Here is a 27,917-nt window from a genome sequence, read left to right as displayed (position 1 = left end):
ATAAGACTATGCTGTGTGTTTTGGTACTCTGAGCAACTAAGTTTTCCTATTCAGTTGGTTTTAAGTTAGAGTAGAGAAAATATGGAAAGATGTCTTCCTTTGCTACTCTCCTTGCATAGGAGGTGCTTTCCATAACATCCACAAAGTAGTGTTCTTCAAATCCCTCATGTCCTAGTGCCTACAGAACAAGGCTCCACACTTACTAGGCAGCAGCTGTGCTTCACTAGTTTTCCATACCCACTAATGTCATCTTGTTAGCTGCACTCCTGGCTATCTGTGGAAGGTGAGGAGGGAATCTTCACTTTCCCTATCTCACGCAAATGAGGCAAGACACTGCCTGTGCACTCAGCTGATGGGTGCATATGCCAACTCATGTTATTACAAAAAGATGTCAGATGTGTTTTTCTGCAGCACATTACAGTACTGGCCAAAAGCTGTAAGATCAGAGACTGCATCAAATTTAGTTTACAGGTGATGTGAAAGTGACAAAAAGAGGGAGTAGACTCTGCAGTTCAACTTTTTATTTTAATAAAATCAAGAGTAATGCACAGCACATGCAGTGCTAGCATCTAAACTAATACAATAAGCAATTACTAAACCTACAGTGACTTGAAATTGAATTTTTACATTCAGCAAGTTTAAACCCATTCTTTGCATATGATTTTTAATCCTTATTTCCAAACCAAAAAATATTGCTGGACAATAAAACTTGCTAAAAATGCACAAGTCACTGATTATGCCAATACAACAAAGATAACCACATGTTTGAGGATTGCAATGTGCCAGACATTCACTGGAAAAAACAAAAACAAAAAAATCACACACAACTAAACAAAACTCACGCAAAAAAATACATTTGAGAATCTGGACACTTCACATCAGTGTTTAGAAGTGTTTCATTAATATCTTAAGACAAGTGTATCAAAACCTTGGCATGTTTAATTTTAAGTTGCCAATTTGTTTTTACTATCAGAAAGTTATGGCTACACTGCCAATGCCGGGTCTGCTTAATTTGACTTAAGAGTTTAATATGACTTAAACATTAAAAGCTCACACTACCCCGAAATATATAATTTCACGCATACGGTGACATTCAACATTCAAGTGCCAGTGTTTTTGTACTGTCTTTTGGTCAAGTTTCTTTAAACTTTCAAAGAATCACTTTTAGGCTTACAAAAATAAATATTTGTCAAAAATGTTCAATAAATATTACACAAAACTAGCAGCAAAAAAGTATCTAGAAATCTCGTGTGCAAAGAGTTTTCTTCCCAGCTATCATTCCCATGGTCCCAAATAAATTTTAGAATCTACTTCCTTCTCCTTAGACAAGCTGCGTTCAATCTCCAAGAGACAAAATAAGATTGGAAGTTAAGGACATGCACACAAGACATATATAAAATTCTCTGAATGTGCAATAAAAGAAGTATTTTGTAAAAAGTTATGGGCAAAAATGTACAAGGGCCTAAACCTGGACTAATTGAAATAGCACCATAACAAATGACCTCAATACTGTCAAGTGCACATACTTAATAAAAGTTTTATAACAAGGCACAATACACTTGAAAAGATCTATTGCACTTCAGGAGATTTTTGCCATCTTCCTATGCCACTGTAGATTAAGAGTTGATAAGGGCTCTGGCCACAAAAGTTAGCACAGAAATTCCAAGTGGCAGAGGCATTTTACTGGTGGACAATACTTATCTTTGGCCAGATTCAGCATAAACAGACTATAAATACAATGGAAACCTATGCAACTAAAACTGACTAAAACTGCACTTTAATAGCAGAATTGAAACCTTGTGCAGTTATGTACATTTCCAACCTCTGTGATCTCAAGATTCGTTTTGTTACTCTTCTGGAGCCTTTTTTTTTTTTTTTTTAAACAAGTCTACTGTAAGCCAGTTTAACATCATCTCAACGCAGCTTGAACAGAGTAATGTGAATCTGCATTAAAATAAAGCCTGCTGCATAATTCTTCCTGTTCATACCCTCTTGACCAAAAAACATCAACACTAGCATGCGTTATTAGACCAAAATCAGTCAGGCCTCTAAGGAGGACCAGTCACTGTTGTGGTCAGCCATTCTACCATTTCAATTTCATATGGCAGGCATTTTAAAAAGTCTAAATAGATGAATTCTCCTAAAAACTATTTCAAGTTATCAGACCTTTAAACATTCCCTGTAATATTCTGCCCACATTTGGCTAGCTCACATTAATGATCTGCCTAAACATTGAAAAAGGAATTGCTGTATTTACTTGCATTAACTTCAAAAACAGTGCTTTTAATGTATGCATGTATCCATACATCATCTCATCATGACTGGAATGGCTTAAAGACTATCAGGTTCTAAGTACCTATCCAGGATAGAGTGAGCAAATCAGAACTTTAACTTAGTACAGTTTTGCCACATTAGAAACTAATTCCATTGATATGCTTCAAGATAGTAGTTTGGTTTTTTTTTTGGTTTGTTTCTCAAATCTGCAAGTATCAAAAGCCCTAATGTAGGCTACCGCATAAGTTTTTGTAATATTATGGATGAATCGATGATTCCTGTTTAAGTTGTATCACACCTGTGTGCCAAGGTTTGATTTTTTTTTTAAGCTCAAGTTCCAGTAATTCTGATTTTGTTAACAATTGATACCTTGAGCATTACTGAGCCAACAGGACATCAAAATAAAAAGTTGTCTAAAGTTAAAGGCACAGTACATTAACAAACAAATGATCCTCAGTCACAAAATTAGAAATGCAGTTTGGGGTTGGGAGGGGTGGCTGGGAGGGGAGTTAATCCTGACTACAGCAATGGAATCTTCACCTTCATAATAGGGCCGCTTGTTCCTTTTGTTTCTTGTGATCTTGAGCTCCCTTAAAAAAATTTCAGTGGAGAATCACAGCTGGTAATGTACTGCGAGTTCTTGAAGCTACACAAGGTATAGTCTGGCTAAGTTACATGTGGTTTCCATATTAGCTTGTTTGGTAGGATATCTGCAAGCAGATTCAGTTGCCCCACCAGTCAACCCCCTGGGAGTTGTAGTTTCCACCGTATCCATCACTGTTGTAGAAGCCTCCACCATAGCCACCTGATAGGGAAGAATAAATCTTGTCAGCCTTTTTTCATGAAAGCATCACTATTTGTGGTGGTGGGGCAGGGTGTGTGTGTGTGTAATTCCTTTCCTGGACATTGCTTTGATCTGTGGAAAGCTAATGGGGAACAAAATTATATAGGAGAGGAGCACAGTGCAGAAAGGGAACATGCCAACTACATATGGTATTGTAAAGCTAATATTTAAAAAAAAAAAAAGTGGTCAGAAGTATATAAGCCTCCTTATAAAGATCAGGGTATCAGCAGATACCCAACAAAGCCTCCTTTGACTTTTTGAAGTTTAATGTAACAGGCTACAGTAATTTCATAGCATTTCCATATATATATTTAGAAGTTCTCCAAAACATGTTAACTGACCTAGTTTTTCAAAAAAGCTCTGAAGTGCCTTTTGAATCTGCCACCAGTCCCTCAAGTTTCCCTTGTATTTGATTACAAGGCAAAAATACCTCCAAATCCTCTGCTGCCTCCATGGCCACTGCTGCTGCCACCACCACTGCGGCTGCTGCTTGGTCGACTACTGCTGAAGCTACTACTACTTCCACCGCTACTTGTTCGATAGTCTCTGGCTCCAAATCCTCCACTGAACCTACTATATACAGAGAGGAAACACTCATAAAAAACACAGTTAAGACAATGTTTTAAACCTAGAATTTCATAAAGCTGTTTCAAACATTTGCAGAATACAGCATTGCCCTTCTTACATACAGTTTCAACATCCATGTCTTATTTGCAAGCCTGCCATTGCTACTTGGAACATCAAAATTCCAGCAGAGCAGAAAAGGAGGTACTGTTGCTACATATAAAAAACTAGTGACATTTCAAACACTTGGGTTTTTTAAAATACCAAAGCAATCTACAGTTTTCCTCCAGGTAGAAGTTTCTTCCCTCTACAAATCACAGCTACAGTAGGGCTGAAGATATGTTTACTGGCGTGGGGTCCCATGGTACAGCACTGCAATATGAAATATTCCTGTCCACGTGGTAACTTTAGTGGTAAAAGGAAAGCACCACATACAGCAAGCAACTTTTAGCTTTGCTTTACCATATTAAAACTACTAAATAAAAGCACCTCTCCTGTTCCAATTAGCAAAAATGCTTCTGCTCCTTTCCAAAAGGAAAAACATAGGGGGGAAGGGAGCAGCTGGGGTGGGCAAGGAGAATAGTTTTAGAGGAAGGCTGCAGAATGCAAATAATGTGGTGAATATGGAAAAAGTGACAAACCACAAAATGTGGTTGCCTTTGAATTTCTAATGCACACCTGATTACTGAATAGGGCAGTGAACAGGGTCAGCTAAGTCAGAAGCTTGTTGTAAGACAGTTTACTTGACATAAGCCTTGGGGAAAAAAAGAGTCTGGTTTTCCCCAACAGTAAAGATCTGGGCCCTGTTTTGTTCCTCAACTCAAACAAGTTAGCCAGCAGTTATTCTGAGCCAATTTAACTGGTTTTTTTAGGAACTTCTGTAATAGGTTATAGTAGAGGGGATGTTAAGTGACAAGATACAGCCTCTTATGAAGGGCTCAGTTTGAAGACAACAGGTGAAAAGCTGTTTAATGGAAAAGCAAGTTCAGAGATCCTTTTGGTAGAATTTGAAATACAAATAAAGACAGATGTTAAGACTGAAAATTATGGCACTGTTGCAGAGAGCAGTACTAAAAATCAACATGGAAGACTGCCATTTTAGCTAACCCTCTGTTATATGCTTTCACATTCTTCAAATGATTAGGCAACAGGAACTGTATCTACAACTGTTATCTGGCATACAATGGATTAAAGTTGTGTTCAAGTTACCTCTTAGAACGCCCACGACTGCTGCCACCCTTATGAAGCTGCTCATAAGCCATGTTCTCCAGCCATGACGGTACTTCCTGTTTTGCTTCAACAAGGAGATCTAACAAGTCCTTGGTGATGTTTATGTTTCTCTCATTGAAGAAAGAGGTGGCAAGGCCTTAAAAAGATTTCTCAGCATTAGGGTGGAAACTTTATATCAGTGTTCAAGCATGTTAACCTGAGCTACACAGCAAAAGTACCCTATTGAACAGATATGCAGTGAGCTTTAAAGATTTAGGACAGGGTCGCAAGACACCAGGGTTGATGGAGATTCCACATAAACTTGCTAGTTTTTCCTTCACCTGTTTGATAAGTCAGGTGATACAGAACAAATACTATGTATTTGAGTATCAGAGGTAGAAAGATACCTAGCAAACTTGGAATTTGAGACTAGTTGGCCAACATGTAAATGTCTTTCCATTTCCATCCCTGAGATATTATGACACTTCAGCCTCAGCTCTCCACGAGCCTTTTCTTATGGCAAATTGCTTTAACCTGATGTTATGCAGCCAGCCTATGGGATCAGATATAATTTTACCTTCCTTACAGAGTTGTTGCAAAGGTGGATATATAGCTCCAAATAAGGGGAAATAAAGTTCAGAACATGTTTAAGTAGCAGTGGTTGAACCATGTAAACATGCATGCACAAGTTGAGCCATTTTCCTAAATTCCTAGCCAAGTCAAATTCTGCTATACTGGTTTAATACAGCCTTCCTACCTATTCTATTAAGGTGCACTCTAAGACAGTGGTTTTCAACAAGTGTGCTGTGAAAGCTTCCCCAGTGTGCCATGAAATGTCACTTTTCCCTTGCTGTAGCTATATGCAGAACCACTGTGGAGGAGAAAACTGCTGACCCCACAGGACACTGTGTGAGAAGCAGCTGAAATGTTCCTTCCCAGCCTGAATGAGTGGGGTCTGTCCCCACTTGATGGCATGGCAAGTGGAATGAAGGGAGGGCAGGAGCTTGTTGGAGCTGGGATGTGGTTTAAATGCCATGTCCTGGCTCCAGTGAGTTGATGGGGTGGGTAGCCTGCTTTTAAGCAGTCACTTGTCTACTATGTCCTAGCATGGCATGGAGTAGATTTTTTTAAAATGTGGCTGTGCTTGTGTCTAAGATGGATGTATTCTGCGGTGGACCTGAAACATCAATGCATGTGATCCTTGTTTAGCTTGTATGCACTAGCATGTTGCAAACTTGTAGTAAATGCATCTGCTTAGATTCAACTGAAAAAAGTGGGTGTGCTCTGGAATTTTTTGCTGTCAGTGACCTGGGCAGTGTTACTGAAAAAGGTTGGGAGCTTCTGCTGTAGGAGCTTGCACATTTTAGACATCCAGGGAGGAGGAAGGACTGTAGTGAAGAGACTTAAATACAAATTTAACTTCCAGGTAAGACTACTGCTGCAAAGACCATAAGTGGACTTATTTGAAGCAGTAGCTCAAATAAACTACAAAATGAAGCTTTTCCAACAGTGGGGCAAGACCCATTCTAAGACTAGCTTAGACTTACTGTGGCCCACACTCAATTGCTGAGAGCTAAAGTGCTTCAGCATCAGGACATCTGGTTACAAGCCACCTGCCTCAAGCAAACACCCTTGTGCCCTCCCTGTTTAGGTCTTAGGTATTGGTTTTGCTTCTTCCCTCAACTCCAGGGCAGCAGTACTTGGACAAGCACCTTCTGAGGGTGTCACTTCATTGTACCACAATTGCAATCTATATATAGTGTTACTTTTAACAGACAGAAGTGCACAGTCTACTGGAAGAGGCTCACCAAGATTTCCCACCCGGCCTGTTCGACCAATGCGATGTACATATTCTTCAATGTCACTAGGCAAGTCAAAGTTTATGACATGTTTCACATTTGAAATGTCCAATCCTCTTGCTGCAACCTAGAGGTGAAGAATTCCAATGGTCAGCTTTTAGCAAAACTTCACAAGTGAATAGACTAACATCTTATAAAAAGAAAACTGCACACTTACTGCTGTGGCAACCAGAATTGGGCTTCTGCCTGACCGGAACTGATGTAGAGCCTCCTCTCTGTCTCTTTGAGAGCGATCTCCATGGATGCTTGTACAAGCATATCCTTCATGGTAGAGAAAGTCCTCCAAAGAGTCCGCTCCCTTTTTAGTCTCCACGAACACCAAGGTGAGTGAATCTTTGCCTAATGCAGGAAGTTAAAACCAGAGAGATTTGCCACCAGTAATACAACATCTGCTAACATTTATCACCCCCATGTGGTAAGAGCCAGTTTATCTTCTGCTCCAGTTTACTTGTATAATACATTATGTCAATGAGATGATTATGGAGCCCCCCCACAAGGTTCATAATAACCAAGAAATTTGCATGCATGCAGTCTAAGTCAAAACAAGACCTGTTCACAACATATGAGAAACAGGAGGAAAAGCCCAATGGCTTTTCTTCCACATAACACAGATTCTCATTACCTGAGCCATTAGAGTTGTGCTGAAATTCTCCCAAACAGTCTTTACCTGTGGCATTTAGCAGGTCAAGCAGAAATGACCGTTTGTCTGACTCTTCCACCCACACTACTTTCTGTGTGATGTTCTCAGATGTAGAACCAACTCTGCCAACAGCCAGAAAGATATATTCATCCAGGAAGTCACGGGCAAGCATCTAAGATGTTGACAAAAATTTCTCAGTTTTGTCACCCAGAGACATACTTAATACATGACTTTCTGAATTCAGTCAGTCAAAAAATAGACTACTCAAACCATACCTGGATTTCCTTGGGGAAAGTAGCACTGAACATCATGGTATGACGAACTCCCTTTGGTGGCATAGTATCTTGTTCAACAATGCGGCGAATTTGAGGTTCAAACCCCATATCAAGCATACGATCAGCTTCATCCAGTACCAGATATCTAGACAGATGAGGATAAAAAGTTGTGAAGAAGACTGGTTAAAAAAAAAAAAAAACCACCACCAAAGCCCACACAGTATTTTCTCCAACTACAGATATTCAATGCAGTACACCTTGCTTATGCAGTGATAGCTTGAACAACCCCCATCATGAGCTCACACACCAACCATATAGTTTTATAGATAAGAAAAGTAGAAGTTTAACAGCATTCATGTTTGACAGTGTCACTCACAAAATACAAGTTCATCCCATAGGAATTTCAGCGTAGAGCAGAGATGCTTGAATTAGCTGGTTGCCACAGAGTGCACCCACAAACTCTTCCTTGATTAACCAAACATTTTTCCCTAAATGTTCAAATGTGTCCCAAATCACTAAATTTAGGAAGGCTTCCCTTTTTGCCACCCCAAAAATAAAATTTAGTTGTCCAATCTTTACCGGACCTAAAAACAGAAAGTAAGATTCTTTGTATGTTTTTTGCCTTGTTTACCTTCTATTTGCCTTTTAAAAAAAAAAAAAAAAGACTTGCTGCTGTGAAGTATTTTTAGACCTATCATTCAGAGAAACAGCTAGCAAGCAAATTTGGAAAGCAGCAAAAAGCAGTATTAAACACACATCACTTTACACAGCAGACTTCAGTTAGCCCCAGCAAGCAGAGGGCCAAATTAAGCCTGGGACAGGGAGGCAGGTGGTGAGGCAGCATTGGCCTAGAACAGCAGATGGAGGCTGCCACATGACAAAAGGGATGCAGCAGGGGCCCAGGGCAATGGGTAAGCCTAGGGCCACAGTCAAAGACGCAGGACCCAGGGATGGAGTAGGCAGCAGGGGCCAAGACAAGAGTGTGAAGTGGTAAGCCTGGTGGAAGCAGCCTGTCAGACCCTCATGCCTTGTCACTAAAGCCCACGACCAGAGAATGCAGTGGTGAGCCCAGAGTGGAGCCACTTACCACAATGCTGGAGACCAAAGTTCCATGGCCAAAGCCTCCAACCTGACACACCAGGACTGCAGCTAGAAGCTTGAGCCCCTACCATGCCAAAAGGTGGTGAGACACTCACACCAGCTGCCAGCTCTAGAGATGGGTAGGGTCTTTGCTCCTTCGGGCAGGCCAAGGGAACTAGCCCTTACTCCCTCCAGGCCACCCCCACCCAAAAAAAACCACACACACACACACACAGTTCAGGAGACTGGGTGCAGGAGCAAGTTCTCTGCTGCCTCCATTTAAGAAACTGGCTCAGAGCATCTCCATCCATGGCAAGCTAGATTAACGAGCAACCAAAAAAAATGTAGGAGAAACTTTCAAATAGGTGCAGGCTGGAGAGCCATTATGTGAAAAGGAAGAGAAATACAAATATCCCAGGTTTGAAAACCAAGAGATGTTTTCATTATTTATGCTGGCACATATGTATTGTGAAATCTGTTTCACTAGTAAGTTGTTAGAAATTAACTCCTGCAACCTGATAAGCTGACCTTTGTACCTGCAGAATTTTACCTTTCCTAGTTTACTGTTTATCAACGAACCAGAAAAATGTTCACCACCATTACCTATTTACAGTTAGATCTATTTCAATTTAAAAGCCAACAGCTAAATCCTAGGATTTGATCAGAAATTCTATCAATCTTACCAATGACTGAATTCAAGATCATTTCACCTACTTGCAAAAGTCCAAGCCAATCTTCCCCCTCTCCATCATGTCAACCAGACGCCCTGGAGTTGCAACAAGCAAGTGACACCCACGTTCCAAGTCACGTATCTGTTGACCAATGTCAGCACCACCATAGACAACACAAGGGCGAACTCTAGAACGATAAGCAAACTGCAAGAACAGAACTAGTTAGTTATTTTCCCCATTTTAAAGAGGGGGAGGAAAAAAGGGTTCAGGATGTTATACTGAAAAGTTGCCCAAGATACCTTTCTTGCTTCTTCATAGATCTGCACTGCCAGTTCTCTAGTTGGAGCTAAGACTAGAGAGATTGGGTATTGCTTACGGCGCCCATATCTTCCATTTTCCTGAAGGACAGAACATTTACAGTAAGTTTAAATTTTTTAGAAAGTGAAACTAGAGCCATTCCCGGCTCTGGCACATGCTCTCCCCACAATTCTCAAAGTGTCCTGCCACCAGCCAGCACTCTGAATATATATTATAGCAAAGAGCTCTTGATGGTCCATTTTCTCTAATCTGGACCACACTCCAAAAATCAAGGCCCTGAAGTCTATCTATACTCCAGACATCTTGTGAAGGTTTTTTACCACACACACACACTCTACAAAAGAAAACAGGAAGTCTCCTCTTACAGAAGGCCTCAATCATGCTTTAGGCATTGTTTCTGAAGACTTGTCAGACTGTAGCTTGGACACAGGGATAGACTCCTCCTCTCTCCCACCCCCAAATAAAAAATGGTTTATTGCATCATGGAGAGGCTACTTCTAAGTTACATTTCAATGTGGTCTGTTAAGGCCACAAAAAATATTACCCCAAGTAGGCTATGATCAGACATCCCTACAAACAGCCAATATTGAAACAGAAGAATTACAATCAAAGGAAAGAAAACTCTTTTGGACTGAACTTGTTTTAACACATTTCTAGGAAAACTCATCTGAGAACTTGCCTTCATAGCCCTCAGAGCATCACCAGGTCCATCTGTATAGATCTGACTCAATATTGGTAGAAGAAATGCAGCAGTTTTCCCAGACCCTATTAAGAAATGCAAAGGTTAATCTTGGTAGTAAAATCACCACCTCTATCAAGAGGTCAGCTGCAATATCTTACACAGTATTTGACACCTTGCTGAACTAGACAGCTCAACATGGCTAATAAAGCAAGAGACTCAAGGCTGAGTCAAGGCAGATCATTTAACTCCCCCCACTTTTTACTACATCTGAGTTGCTCTGGCTCAAGTGGGATCAATAAGACAACTGAAAATAGTTCTGCCCTTAAAAATTGCAGTATTTCAAGTATGGAGACACCTGGTAACCCCAGAAGCAAGCATGACACGTTTAATTACCCTCATCTCCAGAGCTGGTCAATCCAAATTCTGTCTTAATGTGTTCTTATTCCAAGGATAAGAGACAGTTCCCAGCCCAAGAAACTGCCAGAAGCAGTAAGTTTGTCTGTCATGAGCAAGTAGTTGCTTCCTGCCCCTTTAGTGATTATCTGCAGCTGAGGATTTGATCCAATCCCCACTGATTTCAAACAGCTGGAAAATCAGATTTATAGCTGCAAGGTTAGAAACCTACCTGTCTGGGCACAGGCCATCAAATCTCTCTTCTCTTTGATGATAGGTATAGCATGTTTCTGAACTGGAGTAGGACGTGTATAGCGTGTGAGCTCAATATTTCCCATTATAATTTCTCCCATATCGACATCACTGAACTGCAGCAGGATTTAGGAAAAGCAAGTTATCAGGAGATGGACATCAGAATTTTCTCACCAAAGATATGGCTCACCTTAAGTGACTCGTGTATCCATTGAGCTAATCTGCTTAGTGTGCATGTATATATAAATAAAAAGCCACCAAGCTTAGCTGCAGTTTAATACACTAAACGACCTATTCTCACACACCACACACACACCCCCACCAGCCCCTTGTTGCTTAAGTTTAAGACCAACTAGAACTCCTTCAGTCGCCCAAGCAAACAAGCCACACCACAGCACAAGTGCTCTCAAAGTGACAGCCCACCTAACACTGCTTAAGAACTATACACCAAACACCAGCCTCATCACAACCACCATGAACAAGCTCTTGGTACCACTTCTACAGACCAAGGCATGCTCAAAGTAAAACCTTTCAGGCTTTTAAGGCGGGGGGGGGAGGGAGGGAAGAGAATGTTAGGAGGAGAAAACCCACAGAAGCCAATCACTACAAGAGCATTTCCAGTTTCTTCCCTAGACTCTCCACCCTTGCAAGTATAGAATGTGCCTCCCTTGTCTAGCACCCTTGGGAACCAAACAAGGAGAGGTCAGGCTCCATGGCAGGGCTGTCTGCCAACAGCAGGGCTTGTCAAGTAGTTGGTGCTTCCTGAGCCATCTGGACAAAGTTATGGTGATTAAGGAGGTCTTGAGGGACAGATGGAAGCATGAACCCCACAAGTTCCAACAGAGGGACCCTTAAGTGAGGACGCAATCTGTTACAGAACAGTCCAGGCCCCTACTTTTCAGCAGCTGAAAACTAACCAGGAAAGAACCCAAGGACAGCAGTCCAACTCTATGCCAGAAAGCCAGTTGAGAAACTACACCTTAAGACCTAGAAAGGAGGAGCTGTGCCATGGTGCCAGAGCCCTGGTGTGTCAGAAGAAAGGCTCAGATGCCAAGCAGGTCCAGGAATCATCCTTGACTAGGCTAGGAAGGTACTTTTAAGATAGCTGTTACTTGCTTACTTCAATTTGTTCAGGGCCTTAGCAATCAAGGGTGTAGAAACAGGCATACAATAGGAGTTGCTTAAGGACAGAGGGTGTACCCTATAGATATTAAACTGGCCCACAAGCAAAAGTAGGGAAGTTTCACATTGATGAGGCTGCAGATACTCTTAGGAAGACTCAGGATTGACAAATGTTTGGAAAGACTGAATTCCTATCTAGGACCTGGGAAGTGCCTGTTCAGGTAACATGCTATGGGGCCCATTCAAAAATTCCAGCCATCATGCATGCATACATATTCTATTATAGAACTCCCATTGTTTCTTGATCCCTAAACAGCGGAGATTTGGTTGAAAAAATACAAAAAAACTAACTTATACCACACAATAAGCTTATTCTACCAGGCTCTTACAATGCAATTCTCTGTGCTCCAAACTGAAAAGAGAGATAAGGGGAAAAAAACCTACATACCTACCACCATCTCCTTGCTTGCCTTTCACTCTGGCCCAACTCACATAAGTGGTCATATCCTGGCTGGATCTTAATTGTAAGTATTACCACAGAAGGCATCATAATCCAGCCATAACCCTGGACAATTGTCTCATTCAGTCAAAGACCTGCCAGTACCCAGGCAACAAAGTTATCCTGATTGAGCCAAGAACTCCCTCAGATTCCAACAAACTCTAAAATCCTCTAAAGAAACAGTTCTCCACACACAGCACAGAGAGCTGCGGAGGCCAGTGTGAAATAACTTTCCACAGTCCCTTAATTGGTAGTGTCCACATAAGAGATCCTTGGTTTTAAATCCCTACAGCAAGTGAAGAGCTGTGGAAACAAGCACTTATGGTGGGAAATGCAATCTGACACTAACAGTCAGCCCAAACAGAAGCCTATATGCATTCCAAGTTCAGTATATAGATTCAAAAAAGTTCTGCAGCTTCTTTAGGAGAGTGTCCAACAAGAGATCTGCAAATCCTAGTCATGTCCTTCCTGGCTTGGAACTGGGCCATGAACTGGTGCCACTCCTGACTGAAACAGCCAACATTTGATTCAGAAGAGGTATCTACTGCTTCAGACATGAAGTTATCTGACAAAAGAAATCCACCCTGGATATTTCAGTTCTACAAGTTGTCAGCCAGTGCCAAAGCTTCATTCCTAAGTAAGCAGCCAACTACAACCTCATGTAACTGAGGACAGCATTCTAGACCACAGCATAATCCTGATTCAGACCAGGACATGACACGACACAAGCTGCTTAGTGGCACCAGTGGATGCTGTTTCAGTCAGTCAATAGCTACAGGACAGACATCCATTCTCATAAGCCTCTTTTTAGCATTCAAAACAATGGAAGTTCAAGATAATTCACCTGTGCAAATGATGTTTCTCATGGTACATTTCCTTCAAGATCCATTTTCAACCTGCAACTAGCAGGTGAACTATATGATCACAGGGACTCAAGTACAAGATGCAGACAAAACCTGATTCTTCAGCACACCATGATGCCAGAGTGCTTGCATGAGACCAACTCTTGATGAAGCTAAACCTGGGCTAAACACAGAAGTAATGTGGCTGGGCAGAGAAACTGCTGATGAGTTCAACCATAGTGTAAAGTGCAGGTGCCCACTCCATTCCAAGCAAGCAACACACATTTCTTATGTTGAGCTTTAATCAGCTCAATAGTCATACAATGCTTTTGCCATCTCCAGCTGACTAGGAGACAGTCCCATCCTGGTGAAGGCTTAAACTCACTTGACTTTTTCCTCCTCATCTGATTAGAGCAATGCAACACCTGGAATGTGACAACTGTGTAAACTCTAGCTAGCACAAAATGCTGCAGCTCATCACCTCAGTAAAACAAGCTACTGTAAGCATATTAAGTCTTTCCTCCATTTTCTATGGAGATTTCCCATGATTTTAAATCAACTTCTAGGTCTTTATCCTTGGTCTAAGTGGGGGACCAAAAATAGCAGCCAGGGACACATACAAGCCCAATGCAAGACTCGTCTCACTTACACAACTGAGGGCACTAGGGTTCCCCTTCCACTAGCAGGGGGTGCTGGGGATTGGGGCACCCTGGTGCAGCTCCTGCAGGGAACACAGGTAGGGCTCTATGCTACCCTGTGTTTGGAAGCACTACATCCCACCCCTGTTGTTTGGCCAGGATTTCTGACAACAGGACTGACAGGGTGAAGTCTGCAACACAGCACAGCAACATAACTTTCCCACACTTTTCCCCAGCTTAAGAGAAGAACAGTAGCACTTAGAGCTGCTGCCTTCCCACCCCCCACTAAGCACCAGTGCCAAGCCAACAGCCAACTGGGCGGGGGGCATGGGAAGGGAAGCAAATCCGAGTGGATCAGACATTCCCCAGCTGCATGAATGAACGAGCATGCATGTGCACACAGCGCTCTTCCATCCAATTACCAGAATGTGCCCTGCCTGGATAACTCCCCTGCACCATTCCAATGGTCTCCCACACTCAGATCCCCAGACAGTTGAACCCATAGCCCCAATCCAAGCCACCTTGTCACAGCACTCCCTCACTGAGCCACAAACACCTGCACCCAGAACCCATCCCAGCAAGTCCATACATCCAGATTGCCCATACCCAGAGCCCTCTCACTACCCCAGGGTCTTGCCGACATGGATTTGCCAGCCTGCACCTGCTATGGAGGGGCAGGTCCTTGTACTGAATCAGCCTTGGGTGCTGCATCACTACCAAGTCTGTGTTGGGGATGGGGAGGGAAAGAAAGACAGAAGACAGACATGGGTGCAGGGAGTTTTCCACCCCATCTCTGTCCAAGCTATGCTTCCTACTGCTGTAGGAATGCTTTTTGGGGGCAGAATTTTCTCAGGAGCTGAGAATACCTTTGTTTAGGGGAGTGGGGCTCATCTGCAGACAAAACTTCTCCATGAATTTAGTCAGCCAGAAGGAGGTCTCAGAAATTAAGAGCCAATGAAAACCTCACCACCTTCTACTTCAAATGTAAGGCAATTTCTTTAACCATAAACCTACAAGCAGACCAGAATGCAAGTTTAAGCTCCCACTTCATCCTTCCCTTCCAACCCTGTCCTCCCCCACCCAAGCTTTCAAGACACTTCATCACACGCACTTCTCTATGGGCAAAATCTTTCCAGCTGCACCCCTATGGTGTTCTGTTAAAGCAGCATAAGCAACACTGGTCTAATAAGCGGATCCCATCATTCAGTTTGCTCACTCATGCTTTGCTGAAGTAAGGAGGATGTTGTTGGCCATATTTAAGTTTTAGACTAATCTTTAGAAGCACCTACTTCCGAGTCAGTTTCATAGTTTGTTCCTTAGTATACCACAAGTGAAAGTTGATATGTAGTAATAGATAGAAAAGCTTACACTTTCAATATGTGGAGGACAGTTGCTGCCTGTTGCCTCAACAGGAATGTCATCATACTTCTCAAAGTTAATGCCCGTATTGCCTCCGGAGAAGAGCTCTCTAAAAAGCAGAAGATTGAAAGACAGTGTTCTACTACTTAATTGAAGTTTCAATGGCACAACAATACCCAAAAGGCAGTTAAGTTACTCACTGTTCCAGACGATCACTTGGAGGAAGTGGTTTTGACCAATCATCTTCATCTGACTTCTCAGACCAGCGGCTATTTCCACCACCACGTTCAAATCTGCCAAAGCCACCCCTATCACCACGACTGCCAATACCATCATAGTCACCACCTCTTCCACGGTCGTCATATCTAAATATAGCAAAAGCACCTTTTTTCATAAATTTAGCTCAACCAGGGTTGTTATCAGACATGCAGAACTCAGGCTATTATGTTTACTTCCATACTACTGCATGTTAGTTAGCATCAATTACTCAACATTACATTTGGCATATGAACTTCAAAGCATACTCCCAGCCCACTGAGCTAATGTATACTGCATATATTTTCTTTGGTACAAGAGACCAATAATTTTGGCGAGTTCTACAGGGCAGCTGCATACATTAACTGCTGTTTGAACTAGAGCATAAGTCATGCAACTAAGAAGCCAACCCCTTCTAGGAGATAGTGACAGTATTTCAAGAGTTAACAAGCTTACATTTTACTTGTAGAATGGCAATTCAAAGTTCTCCCTTTTACACACATTTTAGCAGACCCCTCTCCTAGAAAGGTGCATTTTGTATTAAGGTGCAGCACATATGGCAAGTTTAAACATACACCAACATTTTACTCAAGTGCTCATCCAAGTGGAAAGTTTTCCATACTAGAGTACTTGGCCCTTTGTTACGTCAATTGAGTGTTATACACAAGCCCCCGCCCTTCCCCTCTTTTGTAAAATGGGTGTTAGATAAAAAGATAAGTCCTTACCTGTGCTGCATTTAGTTTTAGGCCTGGTAAACCATGTTTGAGAAAAGTCAGGATACAGGACTAACGAGTCGAAAAAGGTCATTCTCACCACACTTGTGCATACAACATGAGGTGTTTAGAACTGACCAAGTAAGGGAGAGAACCTGCAAGAGTCTTACCCAATTATTCTGTTAACTTTGCTCAGATTCCCCCCTCTCAGCTTTTAATGAGGAGAAAAGCGAGACCATTGTAACTTAAATTGTCGTTTTATATTATGCACTTACTGTCAGCAACTAGTAAGTGTTCACCAACAACGAAAGCATCCTATTGCCATTCCACAGAAGTAATAAAACCCAACTCCACTGTCATTAGCTAGTTTAAGATGCATCACACACTTTTCAGTTTAAGTCAGTCTCTCTCAATCTTCCTGAGGGGCTGCCCCTACCTTAAGGGTGAAGCTTCAGCTACTCCACAGCTTTATGGGCCCCTAGGCAATTGCCCTGTGACATATCCCCTAAATGCCAGCCCTGCTTACAACTAAGTTGAGAAACACAGGTTAATACTTCTATCCCCAAGAAGCTATAGTTTTCCCAAGCAGAGTTCTCATTCTGCCTCTCCAAATCACTGAACTACTCAGTTACATAACATAGCCAAAACTGAAACTAAGTGAGTCAAACCACACCTATTAGTGCTAATGTAAAGTTAACTTTGCACTTCATGGAGCACAAGAGATACTAACCTTCCTCTTGACCCATTCCCACGGTCACTAAAGAAGCTTGATTTTCCACCACGGTCACTCCGAGCACCAAAGTTGCTGTATGCATCCTTGTCTCTACCAGAATTCCACCCACTGTCAAATCCTAGACATGGAATTAAAGAGGGTTACTTTTCTTGTCATGGAGTTAATGATCTCTGATCAGGATAACCAGCAAGAGACTGCCTTCAATCTAAAGCCACCATGAAGGTGTATGTGGGTTAGGAGTTAACCAAAAGGAAAAAAAAAATCCAGACTGTCTCCACATACCCCACCCCAAACACTAAAGTGATTTAGCACCAGATGTGGATTTCAGACACATGGGTAGTTATACAGTACTAAAATGACAGGTAAAGCAAGAGATTCCCATTTTAAAAATCCAGAAAAAGTTAAATCTAGACTGCTTGTCAAAACTACACAAAAAGATTTAACACAGGGCTGGCAAGATTAGCCTGCTGTTTAACCATTAAAGTGTGGCTCTGAGTGCACCTCCCAAACCAAACTGAGCAAAAAAGCAGGGAGGGGCAGAATGTGGAACCTCTGGTTGAGCCTTCTGCCAAGAAGGGTTACAGGTCTCCAACAGGGCTAAGGCTCTGAGCCCCATCAGATGCAACCTGGCTCTTGAATTTGAGGGTTGTTATATGCAGCTTGTGGGTCAGTATATTTAGCCACCCGAACTCTAGCATAAAATAGTTTCAGTATGCTGTGATCATAACCTCAACAGCTTTTTTTTTATTAAATGCTTTTAAATAAAAACCCTTGAGATTTACTAATTTATTGTCCACAGGCACTTAATCAGGCCAGTCTTCACCACTTCCCAGCCATATTCTTACTCCTGAAAGTTCTATTGTACTTTAACAACAAGACACCCATTACTGGCCCGATTAATGTACATTCAGTTAATGAAAAACTGAAACTTCTAACAGTCACCCTTCTTCATAAGGGTGGTTTTGGAGTTGGGAGAATCAAGCTGTTTTTCTTGTGCACAAGTTTCAGCTCTCCACCCTTCCCCTTTAGCTGCTGAGTAGAACAAGTATTCTCCAACTCCACAAGAAATTGAATGGGTGGAGGAGACAAGACTCCCTGGCTCCCTCACTAGGTAAAATGTTTGTTCATGAATAGGAAAAATAAATTCTGAAACTTCTAGGAAGGCCAGAAGGTCACTCCAAAAGACCTGTTTCTTCTGATGCTATAGGTTGAAGACTGCTGAGGCTGTCTTAAGGTAGGACATGAAAGAGTCAATGAATCTCCTCTTTCCTATAAGCATACTATGGAGTGTTCAAAGTGAAAAATATTTAATATTGGACTAAAGGATAAATATTTTTGCAAACATATGGAATCACTAGTGCTAAACCCAGTTTGAGCACTCACAGGTTCAAGAGATACCTGTAATTTAGGTATTAAAAAAAAAAAAAATCACTTATGGGCACTAAAGTTGGTTTTGATCAGGGAGTTGTTCTAGGATTACATTTGCATTTTGGCCAGTCAATCTGCAATCTCTTACCATTCTCAAAGTGTACATAAAGTAGTATTAAAAGCCATCATTAAAAGGGCAGTTTAACAAGTAGAACAATGCTAATTTAGGCATCTTTTACACAAGTAGAAAAAGTAGTATTCATTTTGTGGGTGTTTTCCAGTGGCAAAGTTAAGAATCAGATGTTATGATTACTCAAGCTAGAAGACTGGTTTATATTTGTAGCACTGGACTAGGAACAAGGAAACAAGTTTAACTCCTTGTTTAAGCACAGACTGCATGAGCTTGGTGAAATCACTGAAGCAGCACTACTTGTTTTAGAATGAGTTACAGCAGACTCTCACCTTTTGTAGTCTCCATTTACAGAAAAAAGATTCTTCAAAAGAGGCCTTTTATCTATGTATAATATAGCAACAGAAGTCTTAAAACCATCTCAATCTCAGTTAAGGCCTGCAAGCCCCACTTCTTGTATCTTGGTAGTAGAAGACAAGCAGTTCAGCACTTAGCAGCAGCATGTGCTCTAACAAGTCCAACTCCATAAACCAAAGCACTGATGGTAGGACTTGATCTTACATGCTACCCATTTAAAACTTAACTGAAGCTTTTGGAGGAAAACTATTCTAGAGTTGCAACAGCAGAGCAGTCTCATCTTGTCTCCACACCTAGTGCAGGAATTTTGTAGGCTGAAAGGTGACAATTTAACAGTCCCCACGCCCACCTCTGTCATCACGTCCAGATCCTCCTCTGGATCCAAACCCACTGCGATCACGATCATAGCCATTCATCCGGCTGTCTCGGTCATAGCCATTCATATAGCCATTACCTCCGCGACCAGAGTCCCAGCTGGGGGAATCTTTGGCACAGAATAAAAAGTGAAACAATTAAAAGAAAAAAAAGTCACTCATGCCAGCGAGCAGTTTCCAAGCTCCACAGCATCAATCCAGAGGTGGTGTAACTTCACTGCCAGAATGCAAAAAGCTTGGCACTGCAGGATCTTCCAAAGGCAGGGATCCTTTTAGGTACCAATCTTTAACTGGGGAGGCAAACCAATTGTTGGGCAGGATCCACACCAAGAACTTTTTCATATTTAGGAAATTGTTCAAATGGCTCCTCTGTAAACTAGTTTAGACAGGTTGGATAATATTAGCTGGAACAAGTATCAGGAGTTTGCTGGGCACTGTTTATTGCCATAATGTAATTTGATGGAGCCTGCTATAAGATTTCTGGGTAGTTGAGAATGGCTCCAGTACGTCACGTGACAATAACTGAAGATTATGATTCTCTCCAACCTTTTATCTACGCCATTAACTGGTTAGAATAAACCAAGTCAGGTTTCCTTAAAAGTTAGATTTTTAGTATGTTTCTCACTCAAAGACAGTTGCACTGGATGAACAATTTTGGATTACTATTGTGTAATCACATAAGCTAGGCCTATTAGTCAAATGAGCAATTTAGTATTGCTAGTAAGATAAGACTGGTCATAGTAAGAACTGGCTTTAAGAAGGGAAAGATGTTTTTAAGCAATCAATGACTGGGTTCAAAATGTTAATGGCTGCTTTACTGGAGGACCTCCATTCTTACATCAAGATTTCACTGTTGCATAAAGGGAACTGATCCCAAGAGGTGAAGATTGAGATCCTCATTTCATACCAGGGAAATAACCTAGCAAGACATGGGCATGTTGAATTTGTTTCAGCCATGTTAGACAGTGTCACCAGACAAAGCTTCACCAGGTTAGAAGAATCAAATCTAAATCTTTCAGTTAAAATAGAATTTGTTTAGAGACATGCAACCACTCAAACAAAACATCTATATCAGGGCAGTCTGTCAGTGTAGCCAGAGAAGAGTCTTGCGAATGAGAGTCTTCAGTATGAGTGAATTGTAATCTTGAAGGCAAGCAGAATAGATTACAAGCTAACGGAGTGAGCAGTGCAGTCACTAACCAGCAGTTACCAGGAGACAGTATTTCAAATGATGAAGCACATGCCATTGATTAAATAAAGCATGGTAAGCAAAATGCAGGATTTACAGAGTTATTTATACCCAGGCAATGTCCAAGTTATAGTGCATATACTTTCCAGAGAGAAAATGCAACTCAGACAAACCTGTAAGAGTCAATTTCACCTGAGTCATCATACATATCAGAGCTGTGCTGTTGGGTTAGAAATAAAAGCCTGGTGCTAGCTGACTTCATCTGAAAGCATCATTTGTATAAACCAAGGCCTCAACAATTTACTGGCAATCTTTGCTAATTTCACTAACCTTTCACAGTAAGTGGAATGGCAGCTTTTCCACTCATGCTATTATACCACACTGTTTCAGCAGACCCCAGGTTCTAAAGCAAGCTACACTAAAATGCTGCAATATCCAACTCTGTCATCAAGGCCTAAAAACAGACTCATTTTTGAACCTATTCATACCCTCCATGGTGAGGAAGAACAGAATGGTGCTAATAGACAAGCTGATTTGGTTAAGAGTGCAACTACTGGAAGTCCACAAGTGTGCTGCACCCCCCCCCCCCCAATTAGTACCCCTGATTTGAAACTAAGAATTCATCCACACTTAAGCCTTTCTACTACTTCAGAGCAGATGTTAAAATGTTAACTACTGCTAATGAAAGACTGTCAGCATCAAAAAGTTCCTTATGAAAACAGTATACATTATCTGGTATCCAAGCAAGTTATCAAACTCAAATATAAGATTCTACAGACCTAAGATGCATTTGACCACCCTGAAGTGTTATCTAAGAACCATTTACGTCAAGCACATAATATAGTATCTCCAGAACTGAAATGTAGTCAGAAGATATGGTTGCCAGTTCAAAATTAAGAAAATTCAAAACAAAAAACAAAAACCAAATCACTTGTTAAGACACTGATACAGCCAGTTTCAAATCATGCCATAAAACATAAGTTATACACCATTGCACTGATGACACTTACAACTTCTTGGTGGTGGCCCTGAATTGGAATGGTAGTTTTTCATATAGCTACAGGTAATTCCTGTTGTAAAGAGAGCCATGAAAACTCCAGTGATACAGCACTGTCAAACCCAAAAGGCTTTAAGAAAGCTTAAGACACAAAATTAATCTCCAATCAAGCATAATTCCATTGCTCTAATAGTACTAAAATGAAGTTTTGGTGCCTGATACAGCTGCAAGACAATGAGGAGCAGATTTTCATAGGACAGAAAATTCTACAAGCTTGAAATTTTTAGTTTCTTTCATGCAAGTCACGTACAAAATGGCTGTCATTCATGAGTTAACCGAACAGTACAGAGTCTCACGTCACCAACTAAAATAAGTTATTTATCTAGTTAGCAAATGTTATGTCCATTACAAGGAAGATTTCCACCCCCCAACTGCTCTTTAGAAACATTATCTTGGGCCAGCAAGCAGCACAATTCTGAAGCGGAAGTTTTTCAAGCACACCAGTAAAGGATCTGGTAAAGCAAAAGGGTCCTAGTTCAAGTGAACCAAGAGTCTCCTATTGAAGGAGACAGGTTTAAAGTATACACCCACAAGAGTAGGCAAAGAGATAACCTTCCCAAGCAGTAACTGCATCCTGAAGTATCCCCCTCCACAGAAACATGCCAGAGGAACTACCTATTTTTGTAGCCATTGTAGAGACAAACTATAACCTTCTCTGCCATCTGCAGTAAGATGAAACAGTGACAACTCCTGGCCTCTCTTACCAGTTTGCTCCACCTATTCAGTGCCTAATGTCCAAATCCTACTGCAGTATGTAAACAGTATTCACTGAGCAGCTGGAGGATTTACTTCTTTCAGGCCCTCTGTTTCTATGCTCCCAACCCACACACTGTCCATAGATCAGGTAAAGTTCAGACAGGTCAATTTTATCTGATGCAAATCAGAGTTTTATTCTTGGAGAAGCAGCCCCCTTAAGCCATATACAAACCAAAGTTTCACTTAGTCCATGTTTCCCCTAACAGCAGAAAAGCCTGATGTTCACACTTTTTTGGACTATGGGAAAAAAGGGCAAGGGTATTGTTCTTACTGCACTGCTACTGCCCATCTTTTTTTTTAAAAAAGGTATTACTTCAAGTCTTAAAATGAAGCACACCAGAATGTAAAAACTTCTTCTCATAGGGTGTCTACATTAGGAATCAAATGTTTGCAGGCTACTTTGAGTCTACATACCTTTTCCCTCACTTCAAAGTTACCCTTGAAGTCCCCACTCCATTTCTGGGAATGGAATAGTGCCCTACTTCAAAGTAGGCTGCATGTACACAACTTCAAAGTTATTTTTGTTGTGTAGACAGCCATAGTGTTGATGAACAGCATTACAAGTTTTGTCAGTCTCACCTGCAGGGAACTGAGGAGTGTCTATTGTCAGGAAAAGATATTCAGGCCATATACTTCAGAAATGACAGGAGTACAGTTAACTATTTTTTTGCAATCACAAGAACTATCCTCATACTAGCATCAGTGAGTGGTTAGAACAGATACTGCTGAACACAACTCTACATTGGAGCATTTATTTGTAAGATTAAGAGTCAATCTTGCTTCAACACTGCCATTGTTTATGAGCTATGCAACTTGAAAGCTGGTGTAGTCTCAGGTTCCCATTCCACAAGTAGCTTGGTAGACATACCACAACACATCATAGTCATCAAGTGATAGTTCAACCACAGGAGCATTTAAGCTAGTGATGCAGCCAAGGATTTTCATTAGGTAAAGACTCCAGCAGGAGGTAGCCAGACAGAGCCATAAAACATCAGAAGTCTGAAATGCTTGAATTTTCACTTTGGTAGTATGATTGGATACTTGCAATTGTCCTTGGCTGCGTATCAGCACTAAACACATACCCTGTTTTGAAACTTCTCTATTCCGTAAGTGAGGAGGAATGTAGCGTCCTTCTAAAGGAAGAAAAAAAACTAGTTAGTTTTATTAAAGTGCAACATAAAAGTGTAGTAGCAGCATCAACATGTTAAAATATAGGTCTTCACCACCAAAACAGTCTTATTCTGGTTCAATTACCTGCCTCTTAGTCAGGTGGGTGCAAATACGCTACCCTTCAGTTAAGCCACAAAGCCTGCTTCAATTCTAAAAAGCAGCCAAGAGTGCAGGTATTGTGACCTAAGCATTTGTATTGTAATAAAACACGTAAAAAAAACTTGTGCACTACTAAAATTGTTTGCTAGTACAGCTGTGCAAATAGATGACCCAGTTCAAACAGCTTTATGGCTTCAAAGCAGAGAAATGGCTGCTTCTACAGTTTTCCTTGGTCAGAGGGTTGAGTTAGCTAGATCAGACAGAACTCTGACTTTCAGCTTCTGAGCCCCATCTGATCTCAGTTTTAGGCTGTTGACACTCCATGAAACACCATCAGTAACACCATTTTAGAGGACTTTCTCTAGCAACAGAAGTGTTTCTTGGTGGCCTCCAGAACAGTGAGCTTTCAAACATGAAACTAGATGTTCTCTTTAGACATTAATGTTTTAATTATCAGAGGGGTGGCTGCGTTAGTCTGCATCCTTGAGAACAACAAGTCCTGTGGCACCTTATAGGCTAACACATATTTTGGAGCATAAGCTTTGTGAGTAAAGACCCCACTTTACACATGAAGGTTTGTGCTCCAAAATGTGTCAGTCATTAAGGTGCCACAAGACTTCCAGTAATTTTATTCTTACTATCCAATGATGTTGACACTATTTTAAGGAGCAAAATAACTGATGCCAAGTAGCTTGTCATTAACTACACCAGTATTTGTGCAACCTCTGTCATATAGATACTGTTGGGAGATGCTCAGCTGTGTAGCTAGACACAATTTCCCCACCTGTCTGACTACTACTACTAGAAAAGCAAGTAATTGCTCCTTTGCCCCAAATTCACTACCTCAGCAGAAGAGAGCAGCTGCACTAAGCATTTCACACCAAGGTATCCTTGCTTCAAGTGTAATTCTTATACAAAAAGAATAAAAGTTCTTAAAGGGGGATTCTAGCCTCTGACACACCCATCAGGGCTTCAGTCCTGCACTGCTGTAAATAACCATCTTCAGAAATGCAATTTCATATGCCAGAAGATGCAATTCCCATCTTCAAAGCAGTACTCCAGTAACTGACTTAATAGGTGGAAGCAGACTGGTATCCCAGAACTACTTGGAGAAAACAGATTACTATGCAAGACAAGAACCAGCCTCCATAGACAACTAAAGCTGTGAACTGAAGGGGCCTCCTCTCACGCAATTTAGCTTCTAAAATTAATGTGATTGTTTTTTTCCCCCCTCAATCTTAGAGGCTAGTTTGTTATGTTTACCCTTAAAATGAAACCTATTCCAAACCTTAAAACAGGGAAGAACCTGTTCATTGATTCAGTACCCCTCCCTCCCCCAAATAGACTCCTTTAGCTCCACTGCCTTTGCATTACATCAGTTTTAAAGAAAGTTCAAGATACAGAATGCATTTTAACATGGTCCAGAATAAGAAACTATTTTTCTGACTAGGCCTTCAAGTACAGCCAACACAGAACATGTACATTTAAAAATTATATACTTACTACTTGCTGTGCTTCCACCACTCTGAGAGTCTGAGGAATTCAGGTCTAGACCAGCAAACTACCAAAAATAAAATAAATAGTATTCCTGTAATCTAAACAGGATGCATCAGTTCATACCTGACATTAAGAACTAGATTACTATCGAAACTGTTATTTAGAGCACTGGAGAGGTTCATAACAAGTCAGCTTCTTGCCCACAGGAAGAATAATTGAAGAGTTAACTAATCCCATGATTTGATGCTGTGCTTCTTTTATACCTCAATATAAGTGAAGTTTTTGAATGCATCTGTGCCCACAAGCTAGTGTGCTTAGCATACAATATCTGTGTTAACCACAATTTAACACTTAGCATTTGCAATTCAACAACCAAGATCAAATCAAAGTCTGTCGTCCTTTTCCTCTTGCTTCTGAGCTTACTAGTAGTCTTTCTTTAGGGACAAGGGAACATCTTATAAAAACCATACTGTTAATTCAAAAATGCTACCTCAAGATTCTTAATACACAATTTTGGGAATCCAATGGTGTGCCACAAAAGCACAGAAGAGTTTTAAAGCACAATAAAGTAGTGATGAAAGTCTTGCAAAAAGCCATGTAAGATAACATATCTACCTTTTACTAAGCCAACCACGCTGGATAAGGGGGGGGGGGGGGGGCGGGGGCGGAATGACTTCGGAAAACTACATGGCATTCAAGGTAGACCAAACAATAGACAAAAGAGTTGCTTTGTCATCCTTAAAAATTTACTTCAGCTTCCTGGTTTGTAAGGTTCAAGTCTACCTACCACTTTCAATATCAGTACATTTAGCTACTAATATGTTAATTTCAATTTTAAGTCACTAGTGTCTGTGGGTTTAATCTTGCTTAACAAGGGCAAGAAAATCTTGTTTAACATGACAAGTAGCTAATAAAAAGCAAGATTAAATTTGGAGTGGGATTGGATAGTCCACTAGTTACACAAATCAGCTCTTCTTAAAAAAAGTGATCCCGTGAATAAAATGAACAATATTAATTTTGACAGGTCTTAAGCCAGCTCACAAAAGTTTCTGCCAAATAGAGCAGGGTGAAGCTAGGATTACATAGAACAGTTTTTGGCCGGGTGCCCTCTCCACTTACATAAAAAGCAGAAGAAAACCTTCAATGTGCAAGCTCCTCTTGATGACAAGACTAACTTGTGCAGAAAGTGAGATTGTTTCCCTTTAGGTAACACATGTTCAAGTTCAAATTTTATTTAAGTGGTTCATTTCTCCCAATGTGCTGCTAAATACACTGCGGATACTGTTAGTATCAGAAGCACCGCGTTTAGACATGCTATCAACTGGCTACTGTTGTGATCAGCATGTTCTCCCTTCCCCAGAAAAGGGTCAAGTACAGCGATGCCTCGCATTGTGATTACCGCCGCAACTGAACACTTCAGTCTTAAGCCAATCTGCCATTTTAGCTTAGTTCTCGGGGCGGTAAGGGGTGGTGGTGGTAGTGAAGGGAAGTAAAATGCGAGGCAGGCAACGGGGAGGGCGCTGCCCCGGCACTTCCTCTCGAAGTAGGTCAGACAGCCGATCCCTGCGCCGGGGAATCACGTGACCTATTGCCGGATTATCCGGGCGGCTGCTCCCTACTCTGCGAAATCCCAGCCAACAGCGCCCGCTGCACCGAGATGGCTGCCGCGGCGTCGGGGGAGAAAATTCGTCATCACAGCGCCGCCCACCCACCGGGTAACGGCAGAGCGCTGCGCGAAAAGCAGGTCCGGTCCAAACGTCCCCCAGGCTATTGGCCCGCTTCCTTTCCGCGCCCCTAAAAACCAGCTGTGGCGCCCGCTGAACTCACCGCCCCAGAGAGGAGAGACCTACAGATTAAGCGCCCCCCCCTCCCCCGTCATAGAGGGGCGCCCGCGGCTGTGCCCCACGGGGTGGGGGAGGGAGCGGCGCGAAGCCTCGCCTGGCGGGGGGGGGGGGGGGGGGGGGGGGACACCGGCAACATCAAATCACATCTGGGCCCAACGACGCCACCGAGGCCCAGGCAACAACAGCAGCCGCCACCGCCGCGAGAACAAAGGAACCCCCCGCCCCAAACCCCGCCCGCGCGCCAGCCCTGGAGCGCGCAAGACAAAAGGCCGCCCCGCCGCCTGCCTCCGTCACACGCACAATGGCCGCCATTGTCTCCCCCTCCCCCCACCCCCCGGCCGTTCCTCGTCGCCGCCGCCAGGGGTCTCCGGCCGCACACAAAAGCCGGGCTTGGGGCCTGCTCACCAGGCCGCAGCGACACGCGCAGCCGGTAGCCAGAACAAAAGCTCTCCCCACACCAGCACCCCTCCCCCGCGATCAGCGTTTAAAGCGGCTACGGGATGGGAAACTACGCAACAAGGAGATGCGCCAGAGACTGGCTTGGGGATGGAAGGGGAAGAGGTTTAAAGAAAACAAAAACAAAAAAAATCGCGGCGCCCGTGTCTCGGAGGGATGCGGAGTGAGCCGCTTTCAGGGTAACCGCGGCTCGATGCCGCTCCCCGCCACCGCGCATCCCGCGGCCCCTCACCTGCTGGTCTAGACTGAGGGCATTTTCCACCGCCACATGACTCATAACGAGCGATCGTATCGGGAGGTCGCGCTCCGCGTCTAGAGAGTGAGATTCGCCGGGTCTCGAACTCGCCGCAGCTGCCGCTTGTTCACCTCGAATCGCTTCGCTTCTCTAACTGAAACCC

At 42.2% G+C, this 27,917-nt stretch overlaps 1 protein-coding gene across 5 annotated transcripts; it reads right to left on the bottom strand.

The window, feature by feature from the left end:
* Positions 1–506: 506 nt before the first annotated feature.
* Positions 507–27,917, bottom strand: DDX3X (DEAD-box helicase 3 X-linked). Of its 5 annotated transcripts, none has more exons than XM_074995059.1 (19): positions 27,752–27,917; positions 25,226–25,283; positions 23,536–23,586; positions 21,651–21,710; positions 19,427–19,561; positions 17,220–17,340; positions 15,722–15,886; positions 15,531–15,630; positions 11,042–11,177; positions 10,414–10,499; positions 9,716–9,814; positions 9,460–9,620; positions 7,666–7,810; positions 7,373–7,562; positions 6,908–7,089; positions 6,700–6,817; positions 4,892–5,048; positions 3,549–3,691; positions 507–3,079 (listed from the first exon to the last, which is right to left on the bottom strand). In XM_074995059.1, exons 1-19 carry the CDS (start codon positions 27,794–27,796, stop codon positions 2,997–2,999), a joined length of 2,235 nt encoding a protein of 744 aa, XP_074851160.1. In that variant the 5' UTR covers positions 27,797–27,917; the 3' UTR covers positions 507–2,996. The 5 variants fall into 5 exon arrangements, with proteins under 5 accessions (XP_074851160.1, XP_074851162.1, XP_074851168.1 ...); XM_074995061.1 differs by having other exon boundaries at positions 7,418–7,562; positions 27,752–27,916; XM_074995067.1 differs by lacking the exon at positions 21,651–21,710 and having other exon boundaries at positions 27,752–27,916.

This window comes from Carettochelys insculpta, chromosome 1, assembly GCF_033958435.1.
Source record: "Carettochelys insculpta isolate YL-2023 chromosome 1, ASM3395843v1, whole genome shotgun sequence".
Classification (NCBI taxonomy): domain Eukaryota; kingdom Metazoa; phylum Chordata; order Testudines; family Carettochelyidae; genus Carettochelys; species Carettochelys insculpta.
Note: the sequence above shows the minus strand (reverse complement) of the source record. Positions and strands in the feature narration are given on the sequence as shown.

Coding starts and splice junctions, on each gene's coding strand:
- DDX3X (XM_074995059.1), bottom strand. CDS start 27,796: ATGAGTCATGTGGCGGTGGAAAATGCCCTCAGTCTAGACCAGCAG. Junction 7,563..7,665: donor CTTTCCCCAAGGAAATCCAG/GTATGGTTTGAG, acceptor TCAACATCTTAG/ATGCTTGCCCGTGACTTCCT. Junction 6,818..6,907: donor CAATTCTGGTTGCCACAGCA/GTAAGTGTGCAG, acceptor CTTCACCTCTAG/GTTGCAGCAAGAGGATTGGA.